Source organism: Alligator mississippiensis, chromosome 14 (assembly GCF_030867095.1).
Source record: "Alligator mississippiensis isolate rAllMis1 chromosome 14, rAllMis1, whole genome shotgun sequence".
Classification (NCBI taxonomy): Eukaryota; Metazoa; Chordata; order Crocodylia; family Alligatoridae; genus Alligator; species Alligator mississippiensis.
The window spans coordinates 42,321,848-42,340,054 of NC_081837.1; the positions used below are offsets into that span (position 1 = coordinate 42,321,848).

Consider the following 18,207-nt stretch of genomic DNA (forward strand, 5'->3'; position numbering starts at 1 on the left):
TAATGCAATAAGCAGATAAGGCAGTATAAAAGATCTAATGTTAAATAATAATAACGGAGAGAGAGACCAATCTGTCACAGGCCAACTGGGCACTGCGAAGGAATTGGCCACACTGGGCTGTTCAAAACAATAAACAGACAGACATGGGTTGGCAACGTATCGATAGTCCCTCGATGCCAGGCGTGTGCCAAGTGATTCTAGCCAAGTCAGGTGTCCCTGATGATCGACGCTGTCAGAGGGATTACCAAGGAAGGTCCCTCGCTCAGGATCCGATCTTCGCTCACACCAGGAGTCTGGGGCCCGGGTGTGGGACAGAAATGACGGTTCTGTTCCCTCCTTGCTGCTGGTTACCTGATGCTTTTTTTATACCTAGTTTTATGTTAATCTGTTAGCTATAGGGCAATATTGCGAGTGGCCCTGAGCCCGTTACCCTATGGGATTGAAAGGTGTTAAAATTATCATAAAAGGTTACTACCCAGACTCGGGCTTATCCAATAAGCAAATTATGATGCGGCGCCTTTAGGTCTGAAATTGACACGGCTCTGCCTAAATCCCAACCCCTTTTAGGCTTCAATTGAATATGCTTTCTTGGGAGATGCTTTCCTGCAATGTATTGGATGTGCCAAGCAGTTAGATCCAGTTTTTATCGCTAAGGCTGAACCCTGAGCAAAAAACCGTGAGGCCAGCTAATCTCACAGCTACAGCTTTGCCTCTGGGGCCCAGCCAGTTCCATGAACAGTTAATTTATTAGTTTGGTTAAGCTTATGACAGACAAGTTACATTTGCAGTTTACAAACTTACAAGCTTATATTAACTCATATTACCTGTTTAGGTAAAATACCAAATGCCTCCAAGAAGCACACATTATTGCTTATTAATCCCTCTGGTTCTGGCTGTCACAGATAGCAAATGCAGGAGATGACCTGGATCATTTGTAGGACACTAGTCTAGTCTGGAGGCATCCTCCCAGGAGTCCAGCCTGGATTTCGATCCCTTTTAAACTACTTGCCAAGCAGCATGCTGGTCCCTTTACAGTCAAGCAGAGGAGAGTTTAAGTATGTTTGCATTAATTACTTGCGCTTACTGGGATTTAAGCAGCTGGGACTTCTTCCTAGTACTAGGAGCCACCTTCATGGCTGGATTTAAGCAATTACTATACCTGTTGTGGGCTTGTTTTTGTTTTTTTGCCTGGCTTCCTATCTGTCTGAAGGTGCCTTTTGTGCCTCCATCTTGCTTCCCTAATATTTTCCAGTGTCACTCTGAGCAATCATTCTACTCCCTCACCTGTGGTGCAAGTACTGAAGCTCCTTTCTTGGGCAGATCTGACTTTATTCCCTTTTTTGTTTGTTTTTTTTCCTGAATACTTGGCCTCAGACATTCATGTCCTCCTGCCATTGTTTAAGTGCTAAACAGGCTAGATCTAAAGTACTGCAAGCTATTTCCTCATGAGTCTGTATATTTATTTAACCCCAAGCTTTGTATGGTCCTGCAGCAGGGTACATATCTGTTGTCTGGTTAATGGAATACAGTACTTGGGTAATGGAGGAAATTGAGGCAATTGGGCTAGGACTGCACTTCCTTCCCCTCCCCTCCCTTTAACTAAGGAACAAAAAACCCCAAACCATTACTCAAGCAAGGGTTTTTGTTTGGTTTTTTTTAATTGCCCAAACAGCTTTTGTATTAAAGCTTAAAAAAACCTTGTGGAACAGTGACTAAGAATTTTATATTTAGTAACAGAGACCTTTATACTACCTCTAGCCAGAGCAGTTACCTTCTAACTGTAAGTTCATAATTCCTGTTCATGCCTTACTAATGTCTGTGTGTCACTATAGGACAATAGTGGAGGGTGGAAAATCTCGGATGCAGGGCTGTACCCTTCCAGTCACACCCACGACCTTTTCCTGCTCGCGTGGTCCTGAGTCAGTGATACTTTAGCAGCGCTCCCACTTCATAAGGGAGCAGGGCAAAATTCTCTGGGGAGCAAATGTAATTATTCAGCTAGTGCCAACAAGCGCCATTCTTACCCCTGCAAGGCTGAGCAAGACATCTTACCGTATGCAGTGCTTCTCTTCTGTTTCCCTCCAACCAAGAACTGCAGCAGCTTTGATCAGGGAGTTGGACTAGATGACCTCCTGAGGTCCCTTCCAACCCTATACTTCTATGAATGAAGCACTATGTATAATCCACAAGGCAGACCATTTAAGCTTTGCTTGACTAGTTGCCTGAGAAGTTCAATGTGCTCATATACCAGGGAGGCTGGGAGGAAAGCTTGCTTAAAGACTTTACTTCCTCTAGGCTCCCCTAAGTCAAGAAAGGCTCTGGGGCTGTCAGTCCAGAATTTGGGGCAAGGGCATAAAAGTTTTAACTACCTGTTGTGCATGCCCTAGAGAGCTGTCATCTGTAAGGAGGGCAGAAGAAACTTAGTGAAATAGCAGTTGCTACAGAGTGGTCGGAAAAGTAGTTTCATCTTAATCTAGGCACTAATAATTCAGCTCTGACTCTTAATGGCAAAAGCCTGGCTATGACTAGAGAGGGAATGGAAATGATGCGGTACCTGAGAGCAGTGATTAAAGACGGACAGCTCATTTGGAAAACACGGTCATAGCAGCCACTTGCCTTCTAGCACCCTGTGCCATGGGCCGTGCCCAAGATCTGCTCAGCCCCGTCCTGTAGCTGATGAGAATCTTGCCTACCGGGCACAAGCCTTCACCCGCAGGCGCCCTGCTGCAGCTGTTTCCTGGTGGGCTACAGGCTGTTCCTACTCTAGGAGCTCAATTCCTTTAAGAAAGACTTTCAACCAAAAATGTTCCTAAATCCTCCTCCACAGACCTGTGACGCACTTGAAAGTTCATAGAATCATAGAAAACGAGGAGTGGAAGGGACCTGAGGAGGTCACATCCAGCCCAAGCAGGACTGGCCCCAACTAAGTCATCCCAGACGAGGCTTTGTCCACCTGGGTCTTAAACCTCCAAGGATGGTGATCCTACCATCCCTCTGTGTAACCTGTTCTAATGCTTTACTACCCTCCTAGTGAGAGAGGCTTTTCCCAATATCCAACCCCAACTTCCCTTGTTCTGATTTGAAGGTATTCTATTCCACTCGCTTGGTACCACCTGCTTCCTTTAAACCTTTTTATTGTTTGTACTTTACCCAGTCTGGAACTGCTTTACTCTACCCTTGTGTTTGCCCTTCTCAGGAAACCTCTGATGTAAAATTCATAACTGGGTTGGGAGGATTTTACATACCCGGAAGCTCCGAGCTATGTTTCCAGATAACTGGGGTATAAAGAAAATGAGCAGACCTACAGGGTCACTAACAGGCAGGCAGCACAGAACCTGCTGGCACACGTGCTTGTGTACTGTTTTTAAGCATGCAGCCGAGTCATGCATATTTATAGTCATAGGGGCTTTTTGTGCACTGCTGCTGTTCTCAGTTGTAAATGTTCCTAGCAGAATTTGGTGGCAAGAGGGTTTCAAAAAAGGCCAAAGAGCTTTTCAGAGTACCTAACCCTCCCACTCCAAAAAAAAACAAACGCAAAAAACCTCCCCTCCCTTGGGGGTCTGCAGGAGCAGGTTGGATAGATAGGTGGCTGGGGTATTATGACCCCAGCACTTGTACCTGCCCAGGGCAGGGGGTCAGATTTGATATATCCAGGTCCCTTCCAACCCTAGAAACTATGAAACCTCAACCCCTTCCTCACCAAACTTATTGGGGTTGTTCTTCCTGTACCATCAGTTCCTCCACTCTAAGTGGAGTTGCTCAGGACATCCTAGGTGATTAACAAAAAGACAGTGGCCCTTGGCAGACTTGCATCACACCATAGATGTGGCAATATATCTCCCTCGCACTAGTGGATTAAGTAAATCCAAGCATAGGTTTATCACCATGGTTGGTATGTTGGAATTGCAGGAAAGCCTGTTCTTAACCCAGGTTGGGTAAAAACTGCAGCAGAAACGAGGTGAGGCTGTTAGTGACGTGGGGAAAAATAAGCGTTTGTCTTTGCGCAGAAGCAGGCAGGTATTCAGCACGGACCCCGTCCCTCACTGGGAGCTGGGCTGTTCCCACCTTGGCACCAACTTGTAAGGGCTGGCCTCTGCTCCTAGTAAAATCAAGGGGGGAAAACTCCTTGATTTTAAAGGCCTCGGGCACCTAAAATAAGCTAAGGGTCACAAAGCGAAGTGGGCAGTCCCTTTAAAATGACCACCAGGCAGCTCTTTTTCACCCAGCGGGTTGTTCAAGGATGGGCCTTATTGCCACCCGACGCGGGGGGGAACCGAGACCTCAGCCCGATTCATCCACGGATTGGGCATGCGTGGAGGAAAAGGGCATCTGTTACAATTGAGCATGGGAATGATGGCTCCAATATTGGTTCAATCTAGGCAGCTCAGATTAACCTGCAAAGACTGAATCGCCAGTCTGGGGCGTTTTGAGGCCCCCAAAGGCTGCAAGGGAGAGAGGACTAATAGGGGTGGGAGGAGGGGGGGGACAGTAGCACCCTGCTCCGCCCCTGTGCTTGCGTGCGTTGCAGGAGACTAGTCTCAGACAAGGGATCATTTTCTACCTTTTCGCGTGTCTTCTTGCATGAGGCTTTGCAGTCGAGCTGCTGCCACCCGCAGGCGTGGGCCAGAACCGTGCTGAGTCACGGCCGCCGCGCCCCGCGTGGGGAAGGTGCCTCCCGGCTCGGGGAGCGGGGCTGCTGGTGCCCATCCCTGGGGAAGGCGCTTCCCTGCCCCGAGCAGCGTCACCCCTTGACGCAGGAGCCGGTTCTCAGCGCAGGTGCCCCGGGAGCCGCCCCGCCCCGCCCCGCCCCGCCCCGCGTTGGGTCAACCGCTCCGGGCCACCTCGCCGCCGCAGTCCGCCCGCGATGTCGCCCGCACCTCGCTGCGCCCCTGCGCCGCTGCTCCTTCTGCTGCTGCTGCTGCTGCTGCCGGGCACGGCGCACGGTGAGTGCGGGGCTGCCCTTCGCCCATTAAGCCAGACCCAGGGGGGTGGCGGGGGGCTCCCACCCAAAAGCGCAGCCGTACCCCAGGGGCTTGCACTGCTGCAGCGGGAGGCGGGAGGCTTCCCAAGACACCGTGGTGTGATGCGACCGCACAGAAGATATTGTCCCCCCCCTCCCCCCGCTTTTTTTTTTTTTTAATGGGGGATTTGCCCCCCAAGTGCCTATAAGGAAGTAACAGGCGGTTTCTGAAACATGGGCGCTGTTGTCTCCCAGGGCAGCCTTGCTAACGCCGACTTCCCGTGCTTCTCCTCTGCCAGGTCAGTGTGCCAGTCTTCCGGACTTCAGGACTTGCGAGACCACCGGGGAGGTCAGTCCGCCGCCCTATGCTGTCGGGACTTCTGTGACATACGGGTGCCGTCCAGGTTACAAGGCTATTGAAGGGAAGTCCCTTACCATTGTTTGTCAGTCAAATTCAGTCTGGTCAGACACCTCGGAGCTTTGCACAGGTGAGTGTTTCTTCCTGGTCTCTCTCAACTGGCACGTGAGCCAGCCTGATGCAGTTGAGATTTGTTTTGTTTTTGCATTCGGGAGCTGGTTCATGGTGGCAAGCACAGCATAAACAGAGTCGACTGAGATTTTTGTTATCGTTGTAGCTGGAATTTCTTTTGAAAAGAAATGCTTGAGCAGCGTCCCACAATACTTGCATCTTTCCAGGCCGGTTTCAAGAGCGGCTGCGATGCCGTATTTCAGTTATTTCGCCTTTCGAATTGAAGACTGTTTAGTGGTATTGAGAGAAGGGACATGTTTGTACCACTGCTTCTTGGGCTTTATGTTGACTCTCTGCCTTTCTAGGGCTTCTCTTTCTTTCTAAACCGGTCTGTGAAGCTTCTTGTCTGGGGATCTCGTGGCAACCAACTTGGCCCTTTAAAGGATGAGACGTGTGCAACCTAATACTGCAAATGATTTTGTGTGTGTTTCACCGTGCTCCCGGGAGTGGTCCAACTGACCTAGCAAATAAGGCTGTAGTCCAATTGACCTTCTAGCTCTAGCAAATGAGGCCAGAAGGATCTATTAGATTTTCTAGTCTGATCTCTTGTATATTATCACAGGCCAGTACGTTTTCACTGACTCATCCCAGCCTTTGACTCCAAAGCTTTTTTTGGCTGAAGTGCATCTTCCAGAAAGCGTCCAATCTTAAATTATAGAGCCCAAGATGCACAGAATTACTTTCACTCCTCATTCTCTTTCTCTGGTAGTTTTCTCTAATGGTTAGTGACCTACCTAAATCAGGGTGTCGTGGATTTCAAGGAAATTGTGAAAGCCAGCGTTATCTATGATCGCCGCGATCTCTGTGAAATTGAGGCCCCCCCCGCTCCCCAAACCAGTGGTGAGGTAGACCGAGTGAAAGTGCCCTCTGCCAATCAGCAACACGGGGCAGGGCAAAGAAAGTGGTAGTGATATAAATTAAGTGAAGGAGCACTCCACCAATCAGCAGTCAAGTGTGGAGCCACTGCGAAACCCACAAAACTGGCTCTACACAGTGCAAAAAACCCAGTATCTTGCAATGACTTAGGTAGGTCCCTACTGATGGTTACTAATATTAAAATGCAGGCCTCATTCCCAGCTTGGCTTGTGCTTCAGCTTCTGGCCCTTGTATCTTGGTTGTAACTTCCCTGCTGGGTTAAAGAGTTCTTTCCTGCCTGGTATTTTCTGCCCTTGCAAGTACTTGTAGGTTGCAATTAAATTGCCTCTCAGTCTTCTTAGCAATTACCTAATAGATATGAGTTTTGCAAGTGTTTCTCTGGAAGGCTTCTTTCGGTAGATGGAGAAAACTTTCTCTGCACCTTCTCTGGCTTTTCAATGTACTTTCTAAAAGGGAACTCCACAAGTGTGTATGTTTTCTACCATCGGTGCGAGCAACGGGAGTACAAATGCTCAGGTTCGTAGATGTTAGGGGCTGGAAGGGACCTCTCGAGATTCATAGACGTAGGGTCGGAAGGGACCTACGTAGATCTTCAAGTCCGACCCCCTGCCCTGGGCAGGAGAGAATACTGGGCTCATATGACCCCAGCTAGGTAATTGTCAAGCCTCCTCTTAAAGACCCCCAAGGTAGGAGCCAGCACCACTTCTAGGATCTGGAATCAACTTCCAAGGGATGTCCTGACTGTGAAGTAGTGCCTTCTCAGTTCCAGCCTGAACCTACTCTCAAACAACTTATGGCCATTATTCCTTGTTACGCAGGGAGGTGCTCGGGTGAACAGAGCTTCTCCCGTTCCCCACTGGCCCCCCCGGTAGGTTTCTAGACGGCCACCAGGTCTCCTCTCAGCCTTCTCTTGTGGAGGCTGAACAGGTTCAAGTCCCATAGCCTTTCCTCGTAGGGTCTGCCTTGCTGTCCCCGGATCATGCGAGTGACCGTCCTCTGGACCCTCTCGATGCTGTCCACATCCCTCCTGAAGTGCGGCGCCCAGAACTGGATGCAGTACTCCAGCTGCCCACACCCTCCAGGTCAAACGTGACCCGTTCGCCACCACTCTGTGGGTGTGGCCCCTCAGCCAATTTGCAACCCATCTGACTGTGTAGGCATCAATGCCACAGTTGCCTAGCTTTTAAATGAGAATGGGGTGGGAGACGGTGTCAAAGGTCTTTCTGAAGTCCAGAAAGACTCCATCCACCACAACACCTGCATCCAATGATTTTGTGACCTGATCGTAGAAGGCCACCAGATTGGTCTGACCGGACCTGCCTCTAATGAACCCATGCTGGTTGCCCCTGAGCATCATCCCCCCTGCTGGTCCTTCCCAGATGTGCTCCTGGATAATCTTCTTAAAGAGCTTCCCCAGGATTCAAGTAAGACTAATGGGCCTATAGTTGCCTGTGTCCTCCCTCCTCCCTTTTTTTGAAAATGGGGATCACATTGGCCCTCTTCCAATTGTCTGGCACCTGGCCAGAGCACCATGAGTGCTTGTAAAGCCGTGCCGGGGCCTCTCGATAACCCTTGCCAATTCCCTCAGCACCCTGGGGTGGAGAGCATCTGGACCTGCTGATTTGAACACATCCAGCCCCTCCAGAAGTTCCCTAACTCGGCCCTTCCTGACCCTAGGCCTGTCAGAGTCTCTTCTGAGTCCATCCTGAATCTCGGTGGGGGAGTCCTGGTCCCTGCACAAAAAAATGGAGGCAAAGAAATTGTTAAAAAGGTCTGCCTTTTCCTCTGGTGCAACCACCAGATTGCCAAGTGTATCCTGCAGGGGCCCCACATTACCCGGTGCTTTCTTCATACTCCCTATGTATTTAAAAAAGGACTTTTTGTTGTCCTTGATCCTCAGGTCCAGCCCCCTGTGCTCAGCTATCCCTCTATATGCTTTCAGGCATTGTATTGACCATATTGGAACAGCATGGCGTTGAGAAATCTCATTAAGTTGTTTGGTTGTCCTGACCCCAAATCTTTTTCAGAAGCACTGCTTTCCAGGAGGTGGCCTCCTCATTTGGGCAGTATGGCCTCCTGGCTTTGTTCCTTGCCGGATAAGTTTACGTTGGTAAATTTACCTGGCTGACCACACGCTCCAGACCACTATGTGTAAGCATCCTGTCCTCTTTTCAGCTGAATTTCTGCCATTCTTGGTTCACTGCTTGCAACCGCTTTTTCAACAGCGGTTTGTTTATTTTACTTCTACATCGTAGCTGCCGTACTTAGAATAGCATTGGAGGGATGTTGTAGCTGGGTTGGATCCAGGACACGTGCAAAAGACAAGGACTGTTGCGGGTGATCTCATTTGCCAGACCAAGTGCGTGGTTGGGATAGGCTTAGACAAGGTTTTGAATGCAAGACGTTCATCTTTGGGTCTTTTCTGAATCGCTGAGTTTACCCAGGGTTGTGCTGCTGGCCCTCTCTAAATGTTGATGCTCCTTTAGAAAACAGGAAGAGCACTAACATTTGTTTTAAGAGCCGCAACCAAAGCAGGAGTAGAGCACTAGATACAAGTTACCTGCACTTATTCATCTTAAAATGTTTATTCTTGCCAGATGTTGTTAAATATCCTCTTCCCTTACAAGCAGCGCAGGAAGTGTTTTCTCACCCTTGCAGGATCAGAGTGTATTGCTCCACCTCCATGAAGTAATGAACCGATACCGTTGCTAACATTTCTTTTGTTGCCAGCACTAAAATAACTTCTTGCCTATTTTTTTGTCAGGTGTGAATTGGCTTCTGATGTCTCTGACTTCCCTAATTAGTTTTCTACATTTCAGAACTTATAATTTTTTGTATTAATGAATTGCTGTAGTTTAGTTTTCTACTCTTCCTATTTGTTATATGTTGTTACATGCTACTGCCTTCTGTTTCTAGTTGCTGGGTATCCACACAAATAAATGTATCCATGAGACCCAGACCTGCAAAACATTACGGGCAATATGCAGGGATGAACGCTCGGTAAATTGAAAAAGGCCCCTAAATTGTCCTGCTGTAGGATATATCAAGTAATGCCTAATTGTGCGGGATTAGGAAGAATCTTCTTTCCCCTTGCTTCTGGCAGTCATAATATTGCATAGTTATCCACCGTGTGGGGTCTTCATCTTCCTGTGAAGCATCTTGAACTGTCCACCGTCAGACAGGATGCTGGACTGAAGAGCCATTGGTTTGAGCTGGAGTGACTCTTATTAGGTGGAGTGGTACAAATTGACATATACCTTTTTCTCCTTCCATCAAGAAGACAAGAAGCAAAGCTAATGCTGGCCTTGTTTTCTCATAGCCAAAGAGTGTGCACGTCACGAAGTGGAGAATGGCAGACTTGTGAATGCATTAGATGTCACGTTTGGTGCCACAATCTCTTTTACCTGCAATGAAGGGTAAGTGGCAGAACTGTGGTGGAGGGAAAACTGGCAGCAGACTTTTGGCGATTGAGAGCAGGAAACCTGGTTTGACTTCACAAACATACTCTGCAAACTTTCGTCAGAGTCAAACGGTGACATTCGATGGGAGTAAAGCATGAGGGCACCCGGGCTTTTCCGAAGGAGCCCAGGCAGGTCATCCAGAAGGCTGGACCATGGGTCATGAGTAAAAGCTGAGCCATGATGGTGGGATGACATGGCACTCGCTGACTGGTGCCATCTATTCTTTGGTGTTCTGCTGCTGGTGTTTTGAAGAGGTTCTGGGGCTGGGTGGTTCACTGGTGCCTATAGAAGATGACACCCGGTCAGTGTAGTAGTCCTCTTCTGATGCTGGGGTTTGTCCATTCCTCACTTACAGACATAAGGAGTTTCCCTGGCTGGTGTCAAGTTCACTTGCTTGCATTTGTTCAGGTGCTGCTTTAGGTGTACCTGGGTAAACCTATGCGGCTTCTTGGCCTGAACAGATGATTTGCAATTGAGGATACAAATCAATAGCATTGCGTGAGCATAAAAATATGCACATCAGAGACCTAAGACCAGCTGCACATTTGTATTCGGCAACTCTGAACCCCTGGTACACGTGACGGAGCTGCAAGCTGACTAGCTAGCTCTAGGACTTTTAGCTTCCTGCCCAGTGGTCACCAGTAGCAGGGACTGGTGAGAGCCCTCTTGCACCAGTTGAGGGCAATAAGTGGTCGCACAGGTTTTTTAAGGGAGTGGTTCCTTATTTTCTCCTTGGGAAAGAGTCAAGAAAAACTCCAAGGCTGTGACTGAGAAAGACCAGAGGTGAGGATTATCACGTGCTTAACCTTCTTGCAAGCTTACATTCACCTGTTTCCTAGCTCCAGTCCAGTAATTCTCAACCAGGGTGCTGCCACCTCCTTTTAAGGGTTCCCTGAGGTGCATTTCCTGCTGCTAGGTGTGGAAACACCTACATGATTCACAGAACAAACCCAGAGATTTCAAACAGGAAGCCATAGCGCTCGCCTTGCTTGGTGATGTGGCACCACCTAGGGGCACACTGAAATCTCAGCCCATTTTTTCTGGATTCTTGCCTGCTTCTCTGCTTTCTTGCATAAAGCAAACTTGATTTTTTTTTTCTTTCTTTCTTTAGTTACAGGTTAATTGGGGTGCAATCTGTCAAGTGTGTGATTAAGGACTCTGGCGTCAACTGGGATAACAATTTTCCGATCTGTGATGGTAAGCTGATCTTCATGGCTTAGAGTGGATCACTGCAGTGAGGGTGCTGGAGTATAAATGATGTTGTGGAGTTTTCATTCTGCCCTGACCTTGGGGTGCAATTCCAATGACCTTAGAGCTGGAGTGGTTCTTTTTGCCTGGGGAAGAGAGGGATGAAAACATCCTGAGGGTCCTCGTGGTGCTGGGCATCTCCTGGTACAGAACTCCATCCTTAAGAACAGCTTTCCATCGGGCTGTTCACTTGGCAGCAGTTTCCAATATAATGAAAGAACAGGTCGTATGGCAATGACATGCAGCCGTGCTGGGAGGTGTGGGCCTAAACTTTCTGCTTTCAGAATAGTTTCACATTCCCTGTATTTGGTGATCCCGCCCCTTCTTTGACCTGACCACCGCAACATGAGGATCTTCCAGAATGAGAGACCTTTTGTGTGTGCATTTGCAGTTTTCTCTAGCCTGTGGGTTTTGAGGTCTGTCCATAATGCTGGTGTCTGGTCTGGAACCAGCTACTCTGACAAAAAAAAGTGTGGCTTATATTTAGCTGGTGGAACAGTACAGCCAGCAGAAAGCAGGGCAGAGGGCCCCGGCTCCCCTAAGACACATGTTGGGAAGAGGTTTACTCTGGGTGGGAATTTCATTAATCCTAGGGCATCGTCCTTGGGCTTGTTTGGTAGATGCTGGGTAAAAGAGTAAAAGCAGAAAACATCCAGAGTTGTAAGGGTATGGTTCCAAACTGTCCTCACTGAACTGTATCTAGCTCTTATTTTTCCGGGATCAGAGACAAATCATTAGTTCTTATTAAAAAAGAGGTGTCATATCATCCTTCAATGAAGTTTTCATCAGTAGTCTTGTTTAACATCCTTTCCTTCAGTGATACCATGCAACCTGCCTCCTGGCATCACCAATGGAACCATTACGAACGAAGCAGAAAATTATGTCTTTGGCACATCAATAACTTACAAGTGCAACGGTGATCTCTCCCTCGTCGGAAATCCTTCCATTCACTGTACAACAAAGGATAAAGTCAATGGTGTCTGGAGCGGGCCTGCCCCTACGTGCAAAGGTGACTGTTGTGCAGTGTATGTGCTGCTATTGCTATCCTTCTCTATGCCAAATGGTCTTATGCTGATGCTTTTAATTTTCAGCGGTCCATTGTTCAAATCCAGACATCGTGAATGGGAAAAAAACGAGCGGCTTTCAGCTTCACTATTCCTATAATGACGCAGTAGTATTTGAGTGTAATCCTGGCTATCGCATAAAGGGCGACAACGTAGTTAGGTGTGAAGCAAACAGTACCTGGGTGCCACCTTTGCCAACCTGCGTCTCAAGTAAGTATAACAAGTCTGTTGATAAGGGCATCTTGAACAACCGTGTTCAGCCTTCAAAAATAGCAATGCTTTGGAAGCTGACAGTTGCGGCTTTGTCTGTGCCACATAGTCCTTCTGACACAACCCCGGAGTGGATGCAGCTCTGTCGGTGGAAGAAGCATCTGCCATTCAAGGGAGCTGGTGTAGAGTTGGCAGAGATGAACTTGCACCAGCAGAGCTGCATCCAGTTGCTCCAGGGCTGCAGGCTGTTACGAGGAAACGGGACGCTCTGTGGTTTCGCTATTCAGGGCAGAACAAGGTAATGGCACTGCCTTCTTCCCCCATGTGGCACAGGCTCAACTACGCAAACTTCATCCACAACTCCCTTTGGTTCAAAAGGAACAAAACCTCCTTTTGGTGAGTCAGAAAAATTTTGGGCTGTCAAAAGCAACAGCTTTTTAGGATGTAGTTTCCAGTCGAATGGGATAAGCATGGATTGCAGGGGCCCTGCACATAAATTGCACTTTCTCAGCATGGCCAGTAGTTGTTAATAGAGTAGGTGTAGCCTAGAGTGGCCATAGTAGAAAGTTGTACTACCCAAGATTTCCTCCCTTTTGCCATAGGTCCAATTATACAAGCTGCAACTACAACTCGCCCTTCAAAAGGAACAAAACCTGCTTCTGGTGAGTCAGAAGAATTTTGGGCTGTAAAGTATAAGCTTTTGCAGGGATGTCATTTCTGAGAGAAGGGGATTGGAATGAACTGTGAGGAATTTGCACTTAAAGTGGTCCCTCCTTAGCATTACCACTTGCCCTTACATTGAGTGCCTGTGGCAGAAAACTCTAATGCCCGGGGTTTCTTCCCCTTTTTGCCATAGATACAACTACACACACAACACCCACAACTCACCCTGCAGAAGGCACAAACCCCACTTCTGGGTGTCTTTAGAATGTAGCTTTCTCTCCCTAATAATTAAGGTTGAGGAGACTGACTCTGGTACAGACAAGGTGGCAAAAGGCAGCTCTGCTCCTCTCTTGCTTCTGCTTTCCCACTCCTGAAAAAGAATCCATCTGCAAATAGCCATAGGTTAGTGACATTCTCAGGTTACTTGTTAGGGCACGTTCTGTGATACCTAACCTATATGCTAAAGGGGCTCTTGTAGTTTAAGAAATAATGCATCTGACCAATTCTGCGTTTGGTGGAGGAGAGCCTTGAAGTAAGAGCATGTGTGCGCGAGAAAGAGAAGTTCCTTTGGCTCTGGAAGGATGCATAAGCACCCCAAGGAGGGAAGTATCCATTCCTCAAATTCAGAATACAAAAAAAGCTTTGAAAATGAGTTGCCACCCAGTGGTCATCAGGTCAGTAGTAGTGTACTTAAAATATCTGGAAAAGCTTCCTTCGCCCTTTGGTGTTGGATTATCCATTGGCCAGATCCGAGTTTTCAATAACTCTTGCTTATTCTGTATCTCGCTGTCTTAAGTTTTGCTTTGCATCCTTAATAACACTTTCATGCTGCACTGATATTTTTTTTTTTTTTTGATGGATGGCTGTAGCTAGTTGGCAGTCATGTAAACTCAGATTTTAGCTTGTGTCGTTCTCTTCTTTTCCAGGGAATACAGGTGCTGCTACCATGGTTTCTGTTGGTAAGTAATAGAGAACAGTTTGACACATACAAAACATTACTGTATTTTACTGTCTAGCAGCAAGCATAAGTAGTGAGGTGCTTAATTTGGAGCAGATGCCATGATAGAAATCTGTATTTTGCCTGTCTGTATTTTGACTTGTTCGCAAGATTTCCCTAAGCCGAGTTCCCTGCTAGGAACCCAGGTCAAGATTCAGGTGCAGGTTAATTGTAATAGGGAGCAGGAGACAGACTATTTCTTTACTGGAGTTGTAGAGAATGAGCACCTTCTCCTTGCATGGTTTTATGAATGCTTTTATGATTAAAAAAAAAAAATCCGGGTACTCTCTTTTGGTGGGGGGAAATGGAGATGTATGCTGCAACTTAGTAGGAGAAATGATCTGGGTCAAAGTGATTACAAACACTGTATTTATTCCTTTTGCATTTAATATTAAGAAAGGCATGTGATTTGGAAATACTTACCATGGCCCCATATGAGTTTGAGCTAAAGCCCAGCATGTGAGACAGGAAAATTAGTGTTCTGCCTGCTTTGTTTATTTCTGGATTGCATGAGACTTAAGTTAAATGTAGGGAAAAAATTAAAAACTAATGTCATTTTAATCCCCTAGTTCACTAGTTTGAATAGTTTACTATTCAATCCCCTAGTTTACTAGTTGAATAACATGTAATGATTTGTTTTTTTAAATTCATAGCAATACATGTTTGGGACTGAGAGAGAAAGATCCAGTGGGTCTTTTCTGTCTTTGTAAGATCAAGGTGGTTTACTTATGTCCACCGTCTAGCACTTTGCTGGGCTAGTTGGGAAAGCCACAGTCATTTGAGGCACCACTGTTACTCCTTGGAAAATAATTTCCCACCTACTATTGCATATCTTCTTCTTCTTTTTTTTGTATTTGAGTCACTTTAATGATTCTACTTGAATTTTCTGTTCTGAATTTTAAGTTCTGAAATGCTTTTATTCAGAATTTTTCGCGGGGGTTCAACCATTATTTTGCTCATTCTTTGCACTGTAGGTTTAGGCAATGATCTACAGATGTGCTGGGAGAAAATCTAGCTTGAGTTTTGAAAAACATGAAAATATAAAAATACAAAGAGCGGTAGTCACGGTGGATGTGCTAATCTAATGCGCGTTGAACCAAAATGTTCCGGAGGCTTTGCAAGGGCCTGAGGCAGATCTAAGTGTCAAAGAGCATAGGTGGTGGTCTCCGTACTTCGTAGTGAGGCTTCTTTCTGAATCTGTGGATCCTGACAGTGCTGTGCACAGTATTGTCAGGGGCTTGGCAATACTCTGGCCTATTTCCAAGGCCCATCATGAAATGCACTTCCTATCCAGTGTGATTCTTCCTTGAAAGAAAGTAACCTTTCTTAAAACGCTGGCATCCAACTGTGGACAGATGACCCCTCGCCTGTGCAGTGCCCTGAATGAAGTAGGGAAAGCCAGCTCTGCAGTGCCTCTATTTAGAGAGGAAGAGGCAGCAGGCATCCTCCAGAATTTGTATCTGATGCAATAACAACCATTAACATTTCTTGGTCAGGAGCTGCAGAAAGACAGTGACCAAATTCAGTTTGCTGGTTCTTTGCCAGTTTCCTCTTTTAGTACACGGTCTCTGTAACAGAAATGGCTTGTACTCTGTTTTCAAAAAAAGCTGTTTTAAATAAAGCTTAATTAGCCAGAACTTTAGTAGCAGTAGTACTTATTATTACTCTTAGTTCTGAGGCAACTCTAAGAACAATTGGGCAAAAATGGTATTGCAGACCGTGAGGGGAGAGAGGAATCCTGCATCCAGCCCGAGTAAAGCCTGAAGACGTGGGGCGTGTTTTTATTTTGGTTCTAACTCTCTTCATTTTGGCTTTGCAGGAAGCATGCCCCTCATGGTGGCAGTGCTGTTTATCACCTTTCACATCTATTATCTCATTTAATATGGAAGAAAAGCTGAGAAAGCCTGAAGAGACTCATCTCCTGATTTTTAAACTCAATGCACTATAATCAAAGTAAAACTCCTCTTGCTCTTGCTGCAGGCCTTCCCCCTGCCCTTTTCTTCTCTGATGAACTAGAATACAAGTGAAGATCCATTATACTGGAGCAAAACAAAGCTGGGAGAAACATCTGAGAGAACTGCATGTCCCTGTGAACAAGCAGCAGATGCTATACTTCGCTCTACTGTGTTACACTACACATATTTATTTATTTATTTATCATCCTTTAAGGAGTACTTTAATCCGTCTGAGTGGTGTGTTCTAAGCTAATATCGTTAGAGAGGGTTTTTTTGTACGCTTCCACCAAGTGCAATGTTATTTTCTAATGATACCAAAGATACTCGTATTGAAGTGCTGTAGTCTTGTCTGCGAACCTTATAAATTTACCCTCTGTTAATGTAAGAATGTCCATGTTTCTTTATTTCCATCTCCACTTAACTTTAAAATGTTATTTCTTACAACCTGTTATATGTACATGGGAACATAAGAAGGTGAAGTGTGTGGATGTGCACGTTACTTGAAAGATGCTCAGAATCTATGCCGACGTTTAAAAACCATGCTTCTGCAGAGAAGAATAGCAACTCATGTTTTTCTATGCCAGCAGTGAGTATGTAACTAGTAAGACAGTTGTACCTGTGAGCAAAGTCTGCACTGACAAATCGTGCCTACATTTAACATCTAGCTGGAAATGAGTGCTGAAGATTTTTTTTTTTTTTAAACTGTCTGGGGTGGGGGAGAAGAGTATAAATACACAAAAGCTATCCCTTTTATTGAATCATCATCATTATCGCATCTTCTGCTGTCAATGCTGGTAACATCAATTTATTTCTGTTTCTGCATATACTCAAGTTGTATAGAAATATATTTGGCAATTTGAATGAAACTTCCTGAACAAGCGTGGAATGCAAATGCTTTTAAAAAAAAATTAAACCTTCCTAAATAAAGAAAACCCTGAATAAAGATGCTAGCAGTCTGACTCCTCTGTCTGCTTTGAAAGAGAGGTGGTTTTGTGTACCCTGTGTAAATATGCTGCTGAACCGTTAACTTTTTCTTTAACTTTTATAACCTTTGTTATAAAAAAGTTTATAGATCTTCTGGCACTTGTAGTCTGGTATACCAGTATACTTAAATTAGCAGAAGTTAGGGGAAGGGAAGTAGCATAAAACGGAACAACATTTGTGGGAAGAGAAACTTGTTGAAAAACTTTTTGAAAGATAGGACATCTAATCCTGACTAAGGGTTTCAAGTTGGTGTGTTGACCAACAGGATGACATGAGAACATCTTTCTGACCATAGTTGCCAGAAGTTTGAAGGAAGTTTCTATCAAGTATGGGTGGAAACTTTTCCTGAGGAGCAGGTAAAAGGAGGGGTTGGTCACCTGAGAGATGTTCCTTCTGCATCCCTTGCTGAGTTTCCATCTACAGGGAGTTTGAGGATCCTGTCCCTCTTGGTACTTAGTCTCCGATTTTGGGGGAGATCCTTCTGAGAGGCTGGCCACCTGTTGGGAATTGGAGGCTTTAGAGGCTTAAGCAATACTAAGTTGCAAGCTTGCTTGTGTTTTGTTAAACTGAGCATGGGTTTAGAGTAGATCTAGACATTCATGAGAGGGGTTATCTGTATTGCATTCTCAAGTATGTGCTAGCTGTATTCATAAGTGTTGAACTTTTAATCAGGTTTGCAGTGTGGTCACTCCCTTGAAACATTTCCTTTTGCTGGGAACAAAAGGGCAGGGGCACTGCTTAACACGTTCCTTTCTTGACCCCAGCTCCCTTGGAGGTCCGTGTGGGGGGAGAGGGCAGCAGGGTAAAGGGTACGGCCGTGCCACCTGCACTTCACAGTACCTGTCCCGGTGTTTAGAAGAGGCCTGGACGGAGAAGCTTTGCTGGCATCTGGTCCTCATCAGCTGGAAGCAGGATGGCCGTTCAGCGTGGCTTGGCACTAGCTCAGGGTCGGCAGTGATATCAGAGGGGTGGCACAGAGGGACTTTTCTGAACAGCGTAAGGTGGGGAAGGAGAATGGCCCCTGGGATTGCATGCTCGGGGCAGCGCAGCAACAGCAGTCAGAGACGGGAACACGGACAGATCTAGGATTGTACAGACGGTGAGGCGCATCATCCCAGAGGGCCCAGCACCTATTTTCCCTCCAGTTAAAAATAAACTAGGAGCTTTTACTAAGGGGCCTGCCTGAGTTGAAGATGGAAGCACAGCGTGATATAGCATCACTGGAATGAGCTCCAACCAGTCAGCAGGGCTGGCAAAGAG

At 46.4% G+C, this 18,207-nt stretch overlaps 1 protein-coding gene across 1 annotated transcript; it reads left to right on the forward strand.

Moving 5' to 3' along the window:
* The first annotated feature begins 4,635 nt into the window (after positions 1-4,635).
* LOC132243168 (complement component receptor 1-like protein) lies at positions 4,636-16,906 on the forward strand. Its single transcript, XM_059717707.1, has 9 exons — positions 4,636-4,943; positions 5,260-5,448; positions 9,685-9,781; positions 10,938-11,023; positions 11,892-12,083; positions 12,166-12,348; positions 12,951-13,010; positions 13,938-13,970; positions 15,828-16,906. Exons 1-9 carry the CDS (start codon positions 4,865-4,867, stop codon positions 15,887-15,889), a joined length of 981 nt encoding a protein of 326 aa, XP_059573690.1. The 5' UTR covers positions 4,636-4,864; the 3' UTR covers positions 15,890-16,906.
* Positions 16,907-18,207: the final 1,301 nt, after the last annotated feature.